We start from the raw sequence: 18480 nt of genomic DNA, 5'->3' as shown, positions 1-18480 counted from the left end.
TTCTTTTAACCTGACGAAGATCCCAAGCCCCTTTCAGTTTAGCCGATGGCCAGGTGTAGTCAGAATGGAGGGTCGATTAAATTAGTAAACCATGGAGACTCATTTCATTCTCCTAATTAAGTCTCGTTGAATTTAAGTTAACCATGACTTTGTTTTCAAGTTGTGGGAGTGGACCAGTTCCGTCAGGTGAAGACAAACTATAATACCTTAACAAAGATAAATACCAAGCCTCACCTACTATATTACTGTAACCAACCACACACCACCACAACAAACCTAACCACACTAGTACCACGCCAGACCACGGTGCAGCCTTCCCAAACCTTGCTGCTACCATCTCAGACCACACTAACACCGAAACCATCCACATAAATACCACAAACAACCACATCAATTCATCCAAACCAAAGCATGCACCACCTTCTGGAAAACCACCATATTTCTTGACGTTATTTTTGTAATGTTGTGATATATGTGAATGTTGCTTGCCTGAAATATTGACACATATACTCATAGATTACATACATACATACATACATACATACATCATCTAAACCCGTGTTGCCCCATGAGGGGCGTAGAAGCCCGGGGCTAGGCAAGTTGGTCCTGACATTTTAGATGAGAGTGACCAGTCTCATTCATCCCTGAGTGGCATTACGTGAGCAATAAACCCCAACCATCCCTTGGATATGAACCAACACCCCCTCAGTCCGGTTGGAGCACCATATTACCCACTAAACCACCAGGCGCCATAGCTTGGTTATATGGTTACCACCCAGCAAAATAAATGGTTTCCTGGTGTACAGGACACCATTTGGCTTGTCACTCAGTGTAGAGTCACCCGTAGACAGAAGAAAGAAGAAAGAATAAAGTAAAGAACGACTTAAAAGGAAGAATGAAAAGAATGAAGGAAGAGAGGAAAGGGCAGCCACCCGAAAGCAGCACTACATCGAGTGGGTGGATGGTGAGCGCCCCCACTTATCACCAAAGGAAAAGAAAATAATATTCAAACGGAAGTTTTGAATAAAAGGTAATTGATGGTTAACATGACCTGTTCAGTGCTCCATAACCATTACCTGCTGTGGGTGCAGTCAGGTGTATATATTAATGTAGCTAACACTGGATTCAGGCGATAGATATCCTGACAGTCAGAGTTAATAAAAGTTTTTATTTAATTACAAAGAGCATGGTATCAGAAACACTTCGTCACTCAATTACTTTTGGACCGGTATACACAGTTTCACACCACACTTTCACCTTCCCACACCCCACTAACCCCCAATCCACGCACACTTTTCTCCTTTTGTGTCCCTCCACTAACCTCTCCCCCTGCCCCCAGGTGCGGCCTTCCAGCCCCAGTTCGTGGAGCCCCTTCAGAACGTGACGGTAGCGGAGGGGCGCGAGGCCACCTTCACCTGCGTCGTTGACCACCTCGGCGGATACCGGGTAGGTGCTCTCTCCTCTCCCCTCCCCCCGTCCTCACTAGTCCTCACCTCGTTTCCCCCAACCTTATCCTTACGTCAGATCCCTTCACCTTACCTAATGATTCGAGTACAACCTCTTTCTCGTCTAATCTGTTTAGTCTGACCTCTCCACATCTCACCTAATCACACCTTTCTTACCTCTTCGCAGGTTGTCTCACCTCCCCTCACAACACCTGCCTTGCCTTTAATTGTATGGTCTGTCTTCCCTGTTTTTTTTTTCTCTCTCTCTTTTCACGTCCCCCACCCTACCTCATCCGTACTTCACTTAGTCATGCATGTCCCTCTTATTTCGTCTGTCTTTCCTATCCTCATCTCATTTCATTTCCCCTCACCTTACCTTGTCCTTATCTCACCTGGCCACGCATGTCCTACCATTTCCTTATTCCGTCCATTTTCCCTCTCTTCACCTCACCTCGTCTTCCCTCACTTCACCTGCCATGCCTTACCACACCTACCATTTGTCCTACACATCCGTTTCTTTCTCCTTTGGTTTGTCTTGCCTCTCCTCACCTCATCTTATTTCCCCATCCCTCATTTAGCCTCTCTTCGTCTCACCTCACCTCACCGCGCCTGCCTTGTCTCCTGACTTGCCTGGCCGATCCTTGGATTGTATTCTTGTTGGCTTCGGAGGCAATTGCACTCATACTTCAGTGATTAATATATTGTACATAACACCTCAGTAGTCTTCTGTGTCTTTTGTATCAGTTGTTATGGGGATAGGCTGTGTAATTAATATATCGGAGAACATTAAGATCCCGTGAGCAGAAATAAACTGTTGACGAGGCGGTGATATAAAGACTTATAAGGCCATCAAAGTACAATCCCTGGCTCCTTCTGCCGTGCCCTGATCGACCCTCTCCTGCCTTGACTTGGTTCCATCTTCTCTAATGCCCTGTTTCTTTTTACTCCTTCTTCTTAGTAGCCACGCCTTTACTCCTCTTTGACATCTCTTTCCCTCCCCAACTTCCTCTAGCCTTCTCCAGCCCTCAGCACCTTTTCAGTCACCTAACATCCCATCCCAGCACTCTCTTTGCACTCCTTATTCCTTTTCAGCTTCTCACAGGCCTAACAACCTTCTCCTAGGTCCCCCCAGCTATCTCTTTGCATTCATCAGTCGTTTCTAGCCGTCCTCTGACTTTCCCAGCTCCCTTCCCAGTTCCTTTCAGCCTTCCCGAGACCTTCCTGACCCTTTCTTTGCCTCTGGATAAGCTCTAGTTAAATCACCTAAGTCACCATTTTTCTTGAATGCATTTTTGACCAAAATTCACCTTTTTCTCATTGCTTGGAAATCCACATGTATCAGTTAGTTTTTTTTTTTTTTTTTTTTTTCACATACCTGTACCTTTTTTACTCAATTTGGATCACTGCGAGAGAGGAAAATAAGTAGATTGATAGTATATAGTAGAAAGTCGATAGTAGAATACGTTTAGATGGACATGGAGCAGAAGAACGTTTTGGGTGAGTATCCACTTATACTCCGTTCACATTAACTTGGCCTATAATTTTCATCTCTCCACCTTTGTTACTGAGCTATAGCAAGGGATTAACACCAGAATATGGTGCGGGTCACGAAGTATCATGGAAGGGATGCAGAGCCATAGTATTGCCAATGAGGTACGGGAAATAAGCAGGGAAAGGGCAAAACTCTACGCCGTGTTAAAGTGGACGAAGTAATAGTGTGTTATGTCCTGCCCTCAGTCTGCCTCTCCTGCTGCTCCTTGTGTTTCCTTCTTTGGTCTTTCCTTCCTTCCTTTTTGTAACCTTTCCCAGTATTTCCTGGGCATAAACTCTCAGGGTCGTCTTTCCCTTTTTCGTCCTCTCTCAGTCTCCGTTTTGTTTTACTCCCCCCGCCTCCTCCTCCTCCTCCTCCTCATTATCATCATCGTGTCTCGTCCTCCTTTCCCTGTCGTAGTCACCGTTGTTCCTCCTCCTCCTCCTCCTCCTCCTCCTTGATTTGTTTATTGTGGATCTCTCATTCTTTAAACATGAATCTTCTCTCCTGCTCACCTGCATCGCTTCTTAATCTCTTTAGTACAAGAACTTTTTTTTTTTTTCTTACCCATGCCACCTTCAGACGATCAACGTAGTGGAAGAGTTAACCACTTCTGTACGAGTATGCCTTGTCTGATTTATTTTTGCAACCTCTTGAAGATTTTATTCAACTATAGACTTTTTGTTTTTAGACTAGAGGGATTAGATAGAGACTCCTTCAGGATTTTAAAACACGTTGTAGCGAAGGAGTGGACGAAAATGGCTATAATCTTCTTATGTTTTTACCCACTTGCCAACCAACCAACCACTGTAACTACCTGCTCTTCTTGTTTTTCCTACATGCACACCAATCAGTTTACCTACTTACATGTCCTGGTTTTCCTACTTACCATTATACCTACACCTTCCTACCTACAGTACACTCACTGTAAATATGCACTTCTCTATTCACCAACCTGCAGTATATTTCTCACATTCACCTACTTTCCTACAGGTATTTAGTTTCATGCCTCTACCTCCGTTCCTCCTCCCTCCTTTCCCATTTACCTACCTATCACCCTACCTGCCTACCTACCTACATATCTGATCTAACCATTTACTTACCATCATAATTCCACCTTTCTTCCAGTCTGCCTACTTATATTTAACCCCCTAACGTTTCAGAATTAACCTTTAAATCTACTTACCTACGTACTGTACCTTCCTACCTTGCTTCGAACCTTCACCTGCTTACCTACCTATCTCTTTATCTGCTTACCTATATTCCCCACCTGCTTACCTAAAATATACGTCAGATTTGCTTGCCTACTTACCGAATTACCTAAGTACCTATCTACTTACCTTCCTACTACCAACCTACCTACCTACCAACCTACATACCTACCAACGTACCTACTTACCTACCTGTATATCAAATCTCATTAGTCTGTAACATGGTCATTGGACATTAAGTACTCTTGTGTATTCGTTTATTCATTTCCATAGCAATTATTAGTTCATATAGCATAACCTCAGATCATTTACCTGTCTCCTGTAGTAACGTTAATGGAGGATGTGCTAGGCCAGGGAGATATGTTTGGGTTTCAGAGAATTTATAACTGTGTGGACAAAATGTGTGTTATCTTGTGTTTTGATTTTAGAAACGTCTGTGCTAAAGGTAAGTCAGTTGTGATTATTATTGGAACTTGCCGAGGTAAGAAGAGGTGAACTGATTAGTGAACTTGTTAAGGTAAATGAAGGGCATCTGAGCTAAATAGGAGCATAGATATGAGTGTATAGGTAGTACATATAACAGTAAGCCAATCTCTCCATAATGAGCTAATCTAGTGGGTTAGAACTAAGTGCAGTGAAAGTTTAACCAACACGTGTGAGAGGACTGAAAAAAGGAATGTGTGAAAGATAAAGATACCGAGGTCATTTAGGGTCAGCTGAGTTCTAACATTAAGCTACTTAGGTTATTTAGGGTCACTGTAGGATCATTTACCCCATTCACTACGATGACGTCTTTGAATTATTTTCTTGTTACCTCATTCGATTGTATTCACTTCAGAAAGGCCTCCAGTGTACAGGGGGTTAGGGAAGGCTGTTTCTCACCTCTCCAGTTCGAAAAGTCCCAGAATAAAGTAGTGTGAGGATAGCAGGAAAAAAATAATACAGTGTCTTAGCGTAGAGGTGAATACAAAAAAATCCCGTTGACAAAGTTGCTTAGTACAAGGACTGACTGTGTATCGGGGTGCATTATGTGTCTGACACCTCCGTTCCTTTAGGCATCACCAGTACGACTCTGTGTGTGTGTGTGTGTGTGTGTGTGTGTGTGTGTGTGTGTGTGTGTGCTCCAGTTTATTAGCTTTGTGTGTGTGTGTGTGTGTGTGTGTGTGTGTGTGTGTACAAGGAAGATATATATGTGTGAGTGTTTGTGTACATGTGTGGTGTATGCATATAGGGGGACGTGTGTGTTCAAGCTAGAAATATATGCACGCACATCCACACACATACAGACCTACACAAATATGCACACGTACTGACTCATGCATTATTAAACTGGTAAACACACTCAAGCACACACTACATTACGGAAAACGCAGACCCAGTGGACTGCAGGCTGAAGTTGCCCTTCCCATGCAGTCCACACATATTGTATATACATACAAATATACACATCTCTCTAATAAACTGGCAGGCACACTCAAACACATTTATTACACACACACACACACACACACACACACACACACACACACACATATTATATATATATATATATATATATATATATATATATATATATATATTAGTGCTTGCCCGCAAAAATTTGCGGGAATAACTAATAGCCGTTCCATTACAAAATGATCGCAAATACCATGATCTTTGTTTCTATACCGTTATTGAGATGACAGTGACGAAATCTAACCAAAAACTCGAATTTAAAAAAAAAATCGTATAGATTCCGTGTCGAGATTTCCGACAGTTTCGCGTGTCGCGTGGAGCACGATCGCCAAATTTTTGTTTGGTATTTTTCTGACACTCCCTGGACTTACCGTGACCTATTGCAAAAAGAATCTATTACTGATCTCATGAAAGAAATGAACAAACATACAGACAGACATTTTAGCATTATACATATATAGATAGGTAGGTAGGTAGGTAGGTAGGTAGGTAGGTAGGTAGATAGATAGATAGATAGAGAGATAGATATACAGTAATAACTGGTATACGCACTTACACACACACGCTCTAATAAAACAGAAGGCACATTCGAACATACCTTTCACACACACACACACACACATTCAAATGCCCCACGTCGTAACAAAATAAAACTTTAAAAAACAGACTAATTTTTGGATACTCTGAAATCAATAGACCTTTAAAATGGAATTACCCTACTGAATGTGTGTGTGTGTGTGTGTGTGTGTGTGTGTGTGTGTGTGTATGTGTGTGTGTGTGTGTGTGTGTGTGTGTGTGTGTATGTGTGTGTGTGTGTGTGTGTGTGTGTGTGTGCACCGTCCCCTCCTCATGCAGCTTCACATCACACATGCAGGAGAGTCCCAGGCAAACTAGATTTTAGGTCAGCCATGTTTGTTTACAAGTTGCGCTGCGTTCGGATTTCCGCCACTGACACTGACTTCGGTTCGGCGGATTTACCCTGTACCTATTTCCACTTAAACTAAAATCCCTTGCAGTCTATACACATTGATGAATATGGTTATAGGAGGTATGGTTTGTGCAGCTAGATTAATGGGTGTATCGAGTTAAGGCGCGAGGCAAATTGAGAGTGAACGGTATCGGATAAATTTCGCGCCAGTTTTTGGGAGTGCAGCTGAGAATGGCGGGCGTCGGAAAGAATAACAGTGTATCATTTGACTGGGAATGGTGAGGGGCTACGGCGATTGGAAAGGCCCTATCCCACTGGTGCTCTCTCTCTCTCTCTCTCTCTCAGGGATCTTTTTTGCACAATGTCACACTCTGCGTAATTACCTCCTTTAAGGATACCTCTAAAATAACTCAAGGTACACATGTTTTCTTATGGACCTAATAAGAGCCAGTTCTCACTTTGACTCTCCATATATTTTTAGGAATTTAAGTTCTCTCACTTTCACACATTGGCCATATTTTTACTAATTTTCGTTTCGTTTTCCCCAAGCTTTGTTCATGCTTCTCTCTCTCTCTCTCTCTCTCTCTCTCTCTCTCTCTCTGGTAGCGCGGTAAAGCCAGTTCGAGTGTATAGTTGCAATTAACCCCGTCCTACCCCCCTTCCTCCCCCACCCCAACTACTTCATCAATTGGAGGGCGCGAAGAAATTAATGTTGTTCCACACTTTTAAAACAAATTCCTAGTTTATTTCCTCTCATTCCCTCCGATTTTGTATATATTTTCGTCTCCTGTTTTTTCGCGTTTTTATATGTACTGTTTTTCATTTTCGTATGTTCAATTTTTTGGAGTTTAAATATTTGTATTTTTATGGGTCTAATTTTTCGTATCAGTGGATTTTTCTCATTTTTTGTTTTTGCTTGTTAATTTTCTGATCGTATAAATAACTTGTGTGTTCCATTATTTTTTGTTTTCTGTATTTTCGTATAACAAGCTATTCTTCTTATTTATGTATATTTTCCTCCCTTTTATTACTTCCGCACGGGTAGCGCGAGGGGATTTATGTGTTTGGATCTGTTTGCTTCTCTGTCTGTCTGTCCTGCCTGTTAGTCTGCTTGGCTGTCCTTTCTATTTGTTTGTCTGTCTGTCCGTCCTGTCCGTTTTTACCTTTGTTAAGGTTTTGGAAAACTCTTTAATAAATTACACAAAGTTTGGAAGAATGATTAATGACCATCAGAAGAACGTAATTAAATTTTTGTCCCTCCCCCCAAAAAAAAAGGTCAAAAGTGGTGTATCAAGGAAAAGGTAAATTCGGACAGTTTTGCTGCGATATATACCAGACATGGTGGAAGAGTTGTGAATCAGGCAGGGATGAAGTAATTAAAGTTTGAGAAAAATCGATTGAAGGTGAAGGACACAAGGCAGAGTCAAAGGTTTGGCCTTGGATCGATTGTAGAGAGACGGTATTATCACTGAGGGCTCTTCCTTTGTGTGTTTCATTTTTCCTGTGTGTTTCATTTTTCCTGTGTGTTTCTTTTCCCTGTGTTTCTTTTCTCCTGTGTATTGTGTTCCTGTGCTGTTTTCTGATATATTTTCTCATGTTTTTGTACTTTACATTATTGCTGTGTTCTTGAGATTTTTGTGTGTGTCCCGTTTCTTCTGTAATATATTTGTAGATATTCTTTAATTTTCTATTTTCTATATTCTTAGTTCTTGTTTTATATATATATATATATATATATATATATATATATATATATTTTTTCCCTATGTTGTATCGATATTTTTATGCCTTGTCTTTATTACAGTCTGTACATTGTTCATTTTTGTTTGTATGTACAGTATATTTTTTTCTCTGGTACTATGTTTTATATATATATATATATATATATATATATATATATATGTTTTTCTGGTGTTTTTTCTTTCTGTGCATTTTTCGTGTTCCTGTTTTTTCTCTCTCTTCCTATTCATGGAACGTTCTTTTGGCTTCGTAACTTTGTTTTTCGATTTATTCCTACGTTTGGCTACTTTTTGCTACATTTTCCTGTGTGTATTTTCCCGTTCATTGCATATTTGTATCATTGATTCATATTTTTTAGTTTTCTTGTTGTTTCATAAACTTTTCAAGGGTTGAAGTTCCTATTTTTTTTCTTTTTTTCGTTATTTTGGTAGATTTATTTCTCTTGGATTGGTATTTTATCTTTTGCTCTCTTCCTGGTCATCATACTTTGGAGTGTCATATAGATTCACAATTTTGGATGTTTTCTATAAATTTTTTACCACATTCTGGCTTGATTTTAATACAATTATTATTATTAATTATTCATGTTTTGTTTTGTTTTGTTTTCTCTTTTTCTAGCCACGCAGCTCGCTGGGAATCTTTAGGGCTCAGGATTTCTCCAGGCGGAAGTTCTAAGAGACAACATTGTCATAGTAAGGGGAAGCGTTACACAAAACTTATTATTGCTGACTATGAAATTATTTGTTTATCCCACCCAGGCTTCATAGGGTCTGCTGCTGTGGAGTGGGGCAACAGGGTTTTGCTGTGCATGGTGTTCTCGATCATTGTACAGGTTTGTCATCAGTCCATTGGTCTTGCTCCAGAGGTCGAATCTTGGTGCGGGGGGCTTCAGCCACTCTTCTCAGGTGCTCATCCACCTTTTGGGAGTTGTTAGATAAGATGCTGACTCAGGGAAATACATGTGGGAGGCAACTGTACTAACCTCGATGATACAGAGGCCTTGTACCCCAGAGTAATGGGCCAAAAGCTAAGCTCAAAGGTCTAAATTACTGCAATGTCCACCGCAACAAAGTAGCTGGTGGTATCTGCACCCACCTTTACCTTCACTCTTTTTCCGAGTGTTAGTGTTGTATCTGACTGCATGTGAAGGGGTTAGTGTCCGCTGCGGCTGTTCGGAACTCGTACTCAGGGCAGCGCTGACAAGAAGGCGATCACGATAACTACTGACCTACCGTAACTTTGCAGCTATATTCGCTATCGTATGCAACATCCCTAAGAGCGGCTGTGTCCATCTCTCATTAACGATTTTCGAACATGAGGTGCATCACTCACGAAGACTGAGCTACATTAGCGAAGCCACACCACACCACACAAACTCACTCTCCCACGCCACACCACACCAAGGGCATTAACCGAAGGGCCCTGGAGCTTCCGCATCTAGAATCTCATTTAGTCCATCTTTCTTTATTCTTTTTATCCTTATTTTAACTTCTGTAGTTATTTTGGTGGTACAGGATATATGTATGCTGCAGTGCCACATTCACCCCTTGTATGTCTGTTTATTGGTGAACGTTTATGTGTGCATACCATATTGTGTGCATATTAAATATACACGCAGACACAAGAGTAACGTTTACTCGTGTGTGTGTGTGTGTGTGTGTGTGTGTGTGTGTGTGTACCCACTAACAGTTAACGACCACGGGAGCTCAATCCTATACCGCTGATAGCTCGGGACTGAGAGAGAGAGAGAGAGAGACAGAGAGAGAGAGAGAGAGAGAGAGAGACCTTAGTAGAATGTAAAGTACTGTAGATGTAAATGAATAGATAGAGAGAGCGATAAAAGTAGGCAGGTGGCGAGGAATGGAGAAAGATAGAAAAATAGAGAGATACAGGGAAGACAGAGAGATAGATATGAACACAGACATATAAATGGATAAATAGTTAATATACTGGATAGATCAAGAAAGACAGGGAGGAAGACAGACATACGTAAGTCAGAACAAACACGCAGACAGACACAGGCAAACAGAACCAGTAGATCGGTTGGCAGTAATTGATACAAGGCGTTATGTGAGAGCTGTGATTGCATGAGAGTCTGGCTGACTGGCGGGGTCATGCACAGTCGGTTTGTTGGTTGATTGGTTGACTGAGTGACAGATTACCCTCTCATGATCGCTTGTTCTCCTAGTATTTTATTCCAGCAAACGCAAAGCGATATTATCCAGCTGAGTGACTATAGGAGTGTAAGAGTATTAATACCTTTACAGTCCCCCCTTTCATGGCCAGAAGAACCACAGTTACGAGCGAGCGAAACGATGTTTACTTTATGTTCAGCTGAGAAATGAGCGGCCCGACTCTACACTGCCCGGCCCGACACGACACGGCCCGACCGCGATGGTTTTCAGAGGCTAATTACTTCTGTACTATGTGAAATAGAGAAGAGATTCTTTCAGCAGGTAGTAGATACATTGAATGAATTTTGTTTTTCTCATGAGACCAAAGAACCCCTTGGAATCCCAGCTTTCCAAGGGAATGTACCGAGGGCATCAGTTGACATGCTCCAATATGAAATCGAATTTAAAAAGATTTCCTGTCGTAACACTATGTTTTCTTGCCAGAGTTCTAACAATTAAATATCGGATATTACGCTCATAATTTTACATGAACGTTTTTGGGTGAAATCAGCAAGGGTAATCGCCCCATTTCTGGGTTTTATCATTCGATCAATAGCCAAGTGTTTACCGGCGCAGTTCGTTGACACGGCAAGTCGGGAGCAGGGAACTGAACACTGCGCGTGTGATAAATGCTTGGGCGCCTTGTTATATGCACATCCAGAGAGGAAATGCGTGAGAGATAAAACGTGAGAAAGTAATTATTTTAATTCTTCTGTTATTGTTCGACTACCTCACCATAAATGTTTAAAGTTTACACCAAGAAGAAATTGTGATGCTAGGCTTATATACAAAGGCTCGCCCGCTCATCACGCACTCTCAAAGTGCACTTTACTGGCAGTTATTTCATTATAACCATGCAGTTATATTCAGCTGAGAGTGAGTAATAGGAGATTGAGTATTAAGTAACTGACTCAGCAAATCAGTAGAAGAGGTGGCTGTAATAATCTGTGTACGAAATCAAGATGCAAATGATTATACTGCAAGACTCCTGCACAACCTCTGTAGTGGCTAGTGCTGACACGATGGCAAATGAATACAGACAACATCAGGACTGAGGAGGGAGTGAGACAGGGTGAGACAGTTTCACCAAAGATCTTGCAGCGTGTATATGAACCCTTTCAGTCAGACGATTTTTTTTTTTATCTTGCTATCTCCAGACAATGTACAGTATAATGCCGAGGGGAAAACTTTTTTGAGCAGGCGAGGTGGGATATAGGAGTGATTAAGCCTTTCACTGCTAGAGGGTCGTCCTAAGTTGAGTAAAATCATCTGCAGGAACCAAAAACACACCAGTAATAGACGTCACCGGATTCAAGGAGTTAATAGTGTTTGAAAAAGAGAACGACTGTTAACTAAAAATACTTAGCCCATTGTACCGCAGTTTTACAGGTGGCAATATGTAAACAAGGAAAACAGCAGATGATCAGCAGGTGATGAATGACCTCAGCATGGAGTCTCAAAGTGGGTCTGAAGATGAATAATAATAAAACAGAAGTGATGCGTAACACCAATGCCCGAAAGAAGGTCATTGTGATTGATACTTAGAGAAGTTTGTAAATTTGTTTATCAATATGATATGTTGAAGTTAACCAAAGATCACGGAACTTGAATTTAGGGACACATCACACTTGTTTGGACAGGTTTAGGTAAGCATGGGAACATTAAAAAAAAAAAAAAAACGCTACCATTACATATCGTATTAAAGAAAAACGCTTGTGTTGTCTATTTTAAGTTATATTTACCAACTGTAGACGATTTTATTAAGCAGAGTAGTGATCTTCCACAGTGCGGGGGTTCATGATGGCCGTGTTAAACCCCTTCTGTTCCAAGTCTTTCCAAAAGCTGTGTACATTCATCTGGCAGTGACAAGAAGTGAAAAATGCGTCATCGGAGTGAAGTAATTAACAACTCCCAGATAAACAGATCGGACACCTAAATTGTCACTAAATCCATAAAACGTACACCAAGCAGAGCATAAAGCGCAGCAGAGGAATGAGAGTTTGGTGTAACACTGAGAGACAGGAAAGGATCAGTCTAGGTAAGAAAGCAGACATAAGAAAAAGCTGTTATAGTTGTGATAAAAGAACAGAGAGGGAGTTCCGTGGGATATATATCTAGAAGAGAAAATAAAAGAGGGAGCAAGTAACTGAATAACTGAACTTAAAAAAATGTTAAGTGTAGCAGGAACAGGCCAGACAGGAGGAGGAGGGACGAGACAGAAGCAGTAAGGAGGGCAGAGAGAGAGAGAGAGAGAGAGAGAGAGAGAGAGAGAGAGAGAGAGAGAGCAGGGGAGACGGAGAGAGGAATACAGATGCCTGCAAACACGGACGCCCAGATGAGTAGATAGATTAATTGAGACAGCTGGACAGATAAGTGGATAGATAGATAAACAGAGACATGCAGACCTACACTTGACATACAGACAGACACAGGCAGACAGAAGCAGTAGATCGGCTGGCGGCAATTGATACAAGGCGTTATGTGAGAGCCGTGATTGCATGACGGTCTGGCTGACTGGCAGGGTCATGCACTGGATGGTTGGTGACTGATTGCATGACTGATACATTGGCTGGCTGACTGGCGAGAGAGAGAGAGAGAGAGAGAGAGAGAGAGAGAGAGAGAGAGAGAAAGAGAGAGAGAGAGAAGAGGGGGGAGAGTAAAACAGGTGTAAGAATATAGAGAGAAGACAAGACACCAGAAAAAAGAGAAGAAGAAGGAAATCGTAAGAAGGAGCACAGATAAAGAGAAAGTACAGAAGAGAGTAGTAAAAGAAAAAAGAAAATAGCAAGAAGTTACAAAGACAGGGAGGAAGAGGGAAACAGAAGTAAAAGAGAAAGAAAGAAAATATAAGGAAGAGCATAGACGTCCACCAAGGATTTAACAAAAAGAAGGCGTACTAACAGGAAGAAACAGATTGTAAAGGTAAAGAAACGTAAGAGAGAAAGAAAAGTGGCTTAAAGATGTGAGATGTGATATAACCAGAGAGAAAGAGAAGGTTGGGAAAACGGAGGTATGAGAGAGAAAGAAGTGGTAGAGATGTAGGATACAGCATAGATAGAGAAAAGGAAAATTCAAAGGAAAAGAGAATGACGGAAGTATAGTGAGGATGTAACAGCATGGAGAGATAATGAGAAGGTATAGAAAACAAATGAAAGAAAGGAACTAGGATTTTTATTTTCATGTGAGGAAGAAGGAACCAAAGGCCACGAGCCAGCAATAACTGTTCCTTCCAAGAGAAAAACAAAATACAAGAGAGAGCCAAATTCAAGATCCGATCATTTCGAGATGCCTGGACACACTGCGTGTGAAAGACTGGAGATCATAGGAAGCAGGAAATACAGACAGAGGGAGACAGTCCCAGAGCTGACCTGTTGCATAAATGAAGGACTGGGAGTAACGATTAACTCTTGCATTAGAGGGCTGGACAGAAATGGATGAGAGTTTGCTGCTAGACGGGTGCTAAGCGCCCGTCGTAAAGGTGGAGGAGTGCATGCAGACAGTTCAGAGGAGCAGTGACCATTGAAGTAGCGATGGAAAAGAGATAAAGATGCAACAGTGCTGCGAAGAGACAGAGGTTGAAGGGAGTCAGCATGAGGAGGAGAATTAATAAGACGAAAAGCCTTTGACTGCACCCTAGTGAGAAGAGCTGTATGTGGGGAACCTCCCCACACATGACAGTTGTACTCTACACAGGGGCGGATAAAACCCTTGTATAGATTCAACAATTGTGCAGGGGTAAAGAAGGAACGGGGTCGGCTTAGCACACCTAATCTCTTGGAAGCAGATTGTACAAGAGATGTAATATGATCTTTCCAAGACAAGTCTCGAGTAAATGAAACCCCGAGCATGTTCAAGGATGATGTAGAATTAAGCTGAATATTATTAACTATTATTGCTATACTCTATCCATTTAACTTGGCCTAAAGTTGTCATCTCTTCATCAGTACTGAGCTATAGCAGGAGAGGAGCCCTTTCAATCTGATGGCGTAATTATACACTCGCTCTGAATGGCGCGAGCGGGGTATTGTTTTGCTCGGTGTGTGTGTGTGTGTGTGTGTGTGTGTGTGTGTGTGTGTGTGTGTGTGTGTGTGTGTGTGTGTGTGTGTGTGTGTGTGTGTGTGTGTGTGTGTGTGTGTGTGTGTGTGTGTGTGTGTGTGTGTGTGTGTGTGTTTAAGCAGAATGACTCAAATAGTGTTTATCCAATTTGGACCATACTTGGTGGAAGGGTTGAGGGTCTTCCCGAAGGTTGGCTTATAGTATTGTTCTTGGGATGAACAAGTCAAGGGTGAAGGTCGCGTGACAAGGTCAACTTAAAAGATTTTGATCCAACCCAAACCAAACTTTGTTGAAGGATTAAGGATAAAGCACTGATGTGAGTTACTCGATCTGAGGACAAACAGAGATTAAGATCGGGTCAGAGGTTCAACGCTATAACTCACACACTTTTGATTCGATAAGACCTAGACTTGATGGAAGGGTTAAGTCAGGTAAGGCTGAAGTAAATCAATTTTTTAGACCAATTAGTTGAACTTGAGGGTCACGGGGCAAAGTCCGCCCTTAGACCAGTTGTAAGGCACAGGTGTTACACTCCCTGAGAGCTCCTTCATACTACACTTGCACCGGCAGTAATCCAGTGGATGTAATATTTTGCTCCTCTTTGTGTGTGTGTGTGTGTGTGTGTGTGTGTGTGTGTGTGTGTGTGTGTGTGTGTGTGTGTGTGTAATTCACCGGGTCAGTCAGGATCACTTGATGGTCGTGATCGTCAGCTTTTTATCCTCCCGAAAGAGAGCTGAGAGCTCATATAGTCCGATCTAAGGGCAAGTCTGTGACCTTCACACACGCACACACCCGTCCCCTTGCTCAAGGGGGACAGTGACCACCCACTTCATCAGTGAAACTTTTCACAACCTGAGCGAGGTGCGAACTCCTGTCTACCAGATGGCAAGCGAGAACATTACCACTGCGCCAGCGAGCAGTGTGTGTGTGTGTGTGTGTGTGTGTGTGTGTGTGTGTGTGTGTGTGAGAGAGAGAGAAAGAGTGAGAGAAAGAGAGAGAGAGAGAGAGAGAGAGAGAGAGAGAGAGACCGCGTCCGTCTGTCTGAACAAAATAAACAGTGTTGATCTTATTATATTGAAACTAAGTGGAAGATATGTGGGTCACCTAAGGGGATAACCTATTGTCTTTGAGAACAGTAGACTGGTCAAAGGTCAAGGTTACGTAGCAAGGCCAACATAAACAAGTCTGATCCCGTATAGATGAAACTTGGTGGATAGTTTGAGGGCAGGACAAGAATTAATGAATTCAGTTTTCAGAACAAAGTGCAAGAACCACAACTCAGACCTTATGGAAAAGCTGAGGATCAGCCAAGTGACTGACCTGTATTTAGAACAGGAGTTCAGTGGTCCAGGTTACTTAGTGAAGTCAACTTAAGCAATTTTTATCCGCTCTAGACCAATCTTTGTGGAAGGGTTCAGGGTAAGGCAGGGATAAAGAGATTCAGTTTTGACAACAGTCAGTCAGAAGCCAAGGCCACGGGAACAAGTAAGATGTCAGGGTCACATGACAAGGTTAACATCAACTGTATTGATCCGATTTAGACCAGACTAGGTGCTGAGGATGAAGGGATTCGATATTAAGAGCAGTTTAACAAAATACTCAGGGTAGCAGGGCAACAGCAACGTTTCACTCTGTCTTTGTGTAAACACGGTAATTAAAGCAGTATTGATCTGATTATAACCAAACTTTGTGGAAATGTTGAGGGTCAGCCAAGAGGCTGATGTATTGTTTTTGAAAGCAATAGGTCAAAGGTCAAGGTCACATGGCAGGGTCATCTTAGCAAGTTATTATCCATTTTAAACGAGCCTTTGTAGAAGGGTCCAGAGTAAAGGAAGGATGAAGGAATTCGATTTTAAGAACTTTATCAAACTCCAAGGTCCTGGCAAGGCCAAATGTTTGACCTTATAGCTCAAACAGTTTTAATTCGATCTGAACCAAACTTGTTAGACGGACTAGGGGTTAGCCAAGGATGAAGAGATTCGATTATGTGAACTCTGAGTTCAAGGCCACAGAACAGAGTCAACTCAGTTTTGAGCTAATTTTAACCAGACTTAGTGGAAATGTTGGGGATCATGCAAGAAGAAAGTATCCTGGTTATGAGAACAATTCACCAAAGTTCAAGGTCACTGGGTTAATTTAAAAATTCGCCCCTTCAACCACTGCAGAGTACGGGTGTTGCACTCTCTGGGTGTTCATTCTTGATGTTGCTACTCGTACTTTCTCCAGACAGTTTTATGCAGATTAGGAGAGACTTTTCAAACTGGAGATGCCAAAGTAATGGCTTTGCAAGTCAAGGGCCAAAATCCTGTTTATGGCATGAGAGAGTCATTAGAATTGAAAAGCTGAAGGTGGTCTTAAAAAAAAGAAAAAAAGAAAAATAAGAAACAGCATCGCCAAGCCTTGCAGTTGGCAGGAATCAATTTCACGACAATCACTTTCGTAAAAAATGAAATCAGTCAATTGACTAACTGGCCAGTGTGTCAAACCTTCCTTCCCAGTTCCTTTTGGCAAAGTGATGTCGCCCTTGTTTCAGAAACACCTAATCCACACACAAAGAGTGGGTATATTAATATTAATGGACATCCCCTGCTTTAACCCGCCTCATCCCGACCACTTTTCCACCACTGACTCCCCCCAATCCCGACCATTTTTGAAAAAAAATTTTTTGGCTCAAACCTCCGCTTTTGTTGAGAAACATCGAAAATTCATAGAGAAATCCCTCACCTGAGGTTTAAAATACTCGATAGAGGTAGGAGTACCTCCTTACCTTACTCGGTTTTCTAATAGGCTGGCACCAAAGAAAACGAGTTCTGTGGGAGGATAACTATTTCACACCACTCATAAATGGTATTTATTTATTTACTTGGTACAAATTTATATGTAGTATGAGAGTATATTGGTTTTCAAGCAGTAGTATAGGCATTATAAGCATTGTTTCGCTCACTAACTCATCAACATACCTGACCTTTTTTTGCCACATTACCTGATCATCATTTCTGACTGTTTCTTCCTCTAATGCTATGTAAAGTTTGTCCTCCACATTGTCATTGATTGGGGAATCACTCTGGCCCTGAATTTCGTACCGTGGTATGACATGGCTTTACTGGCCAGGTTACTGATAACAGGTGAATTGCTGAGACAATGGCATGCAGGGGGTGGAAGGAGGTCATGCTGGGTAAGGCATTGTCCCTGCCTGGCATCTTGTAGAGGAAGGTGTCATGTGTATGAAAATTGAAAATTGTGCAAATTAGGGACCTTGCAATTGATTCGTGTTTATGTACGTCGATGGGATTGGCAGTGACAAAACATGTGGACGTTAAAGAATGTCGACGGGACGCCGCAGGTTAAACAGGCTTTTAACTTTTGATCTGCAAAACTTCTACCATTTCAAAGGAGTTTCAACGCTGTTATGGTAACAGGAGTTTCGGCTTTGTAAGCTTAAGGCAAAAGGTCCGTTTACGGCAAGGGAGGTCCCACAGTGTTGAAAAGCTGCATAACACACGCATGCAGGGAAAGGGTGAAGAAAAACTCGCTATTTCTTCTGTTCATTATTACTCGCATAAAAGGATTATGCAGACAGTGCGGAACAAAAGGCATACACAGACAGTTAAACTTTTAGAGATTAAAGCACCAGGCTTGCCATCATCTTCTCCCCTCCTTTTCTCATCTCAAAGGCCAGAGCAGAGGAAGGCTCTTGCTCTGAAGATGTTCCTCTTTCACAGGAGAGAGCCTCCTATCAGACACTAGCAGAGCAGTTGCGAAAAGCAGTGTGAATTGTCACAATTACTTTGTCATATCCAGGCTTTCCCGTGCCCAAGGCCATCACAGTTGGGATTTTTCCGTGTCCAACGCAGAATTTAGGGCGTTCAGTGCTTCACAATATGCAAACTTAATTGAACACACGGACACGGTGGCCCCACTGGAATCAAGCACAAAGTAC

The 18480-nt window shown here is 41.9% G+C and overlaps 1 protein-coding gene across 1 annotated transcript in view; it reads left to right on the top strand.

Moving 5' to 3' along the window:
* Positions 1 to 18480, top strand: part of LOC145406715 (lachesin-like) — a 146666-nt gene that overhangs the window by 47332 nt on the left and 80854 nt on the right. Inside the window, exon 2 of the mRNA XM_080277814.1 lies at positions 1340 to 1446. Coding sequence (XP_080133940.1) covers positions 1340 to 1446 — 107 coding nt within the window. The remainder of the gene's footprint in view (positions 1 to 1339; positions 1447 to 18480) is intronic.

The sequence above is a fragment of the Coenobita brevimanus genome, chromosome 71, assembly GCF_032717465.1.
Source record: "Coenobita brevimanus isolate Jiangsu-jjx chromosome 71, ASM3271746v2, whole genome shotgun sequence".
In the NCBI taxonomy this organism is placed as follows: Eukaryota; Metazoa; Arthropoda; class Malacostraca; order Decapoda; family Coenobitidae; genus Coenobita; species Coenobita brevimanus.
Note: the sequence above shows the minus strand (reverse complement) of the source record. Positions and strands in the feature narration are given on the sequence as shown.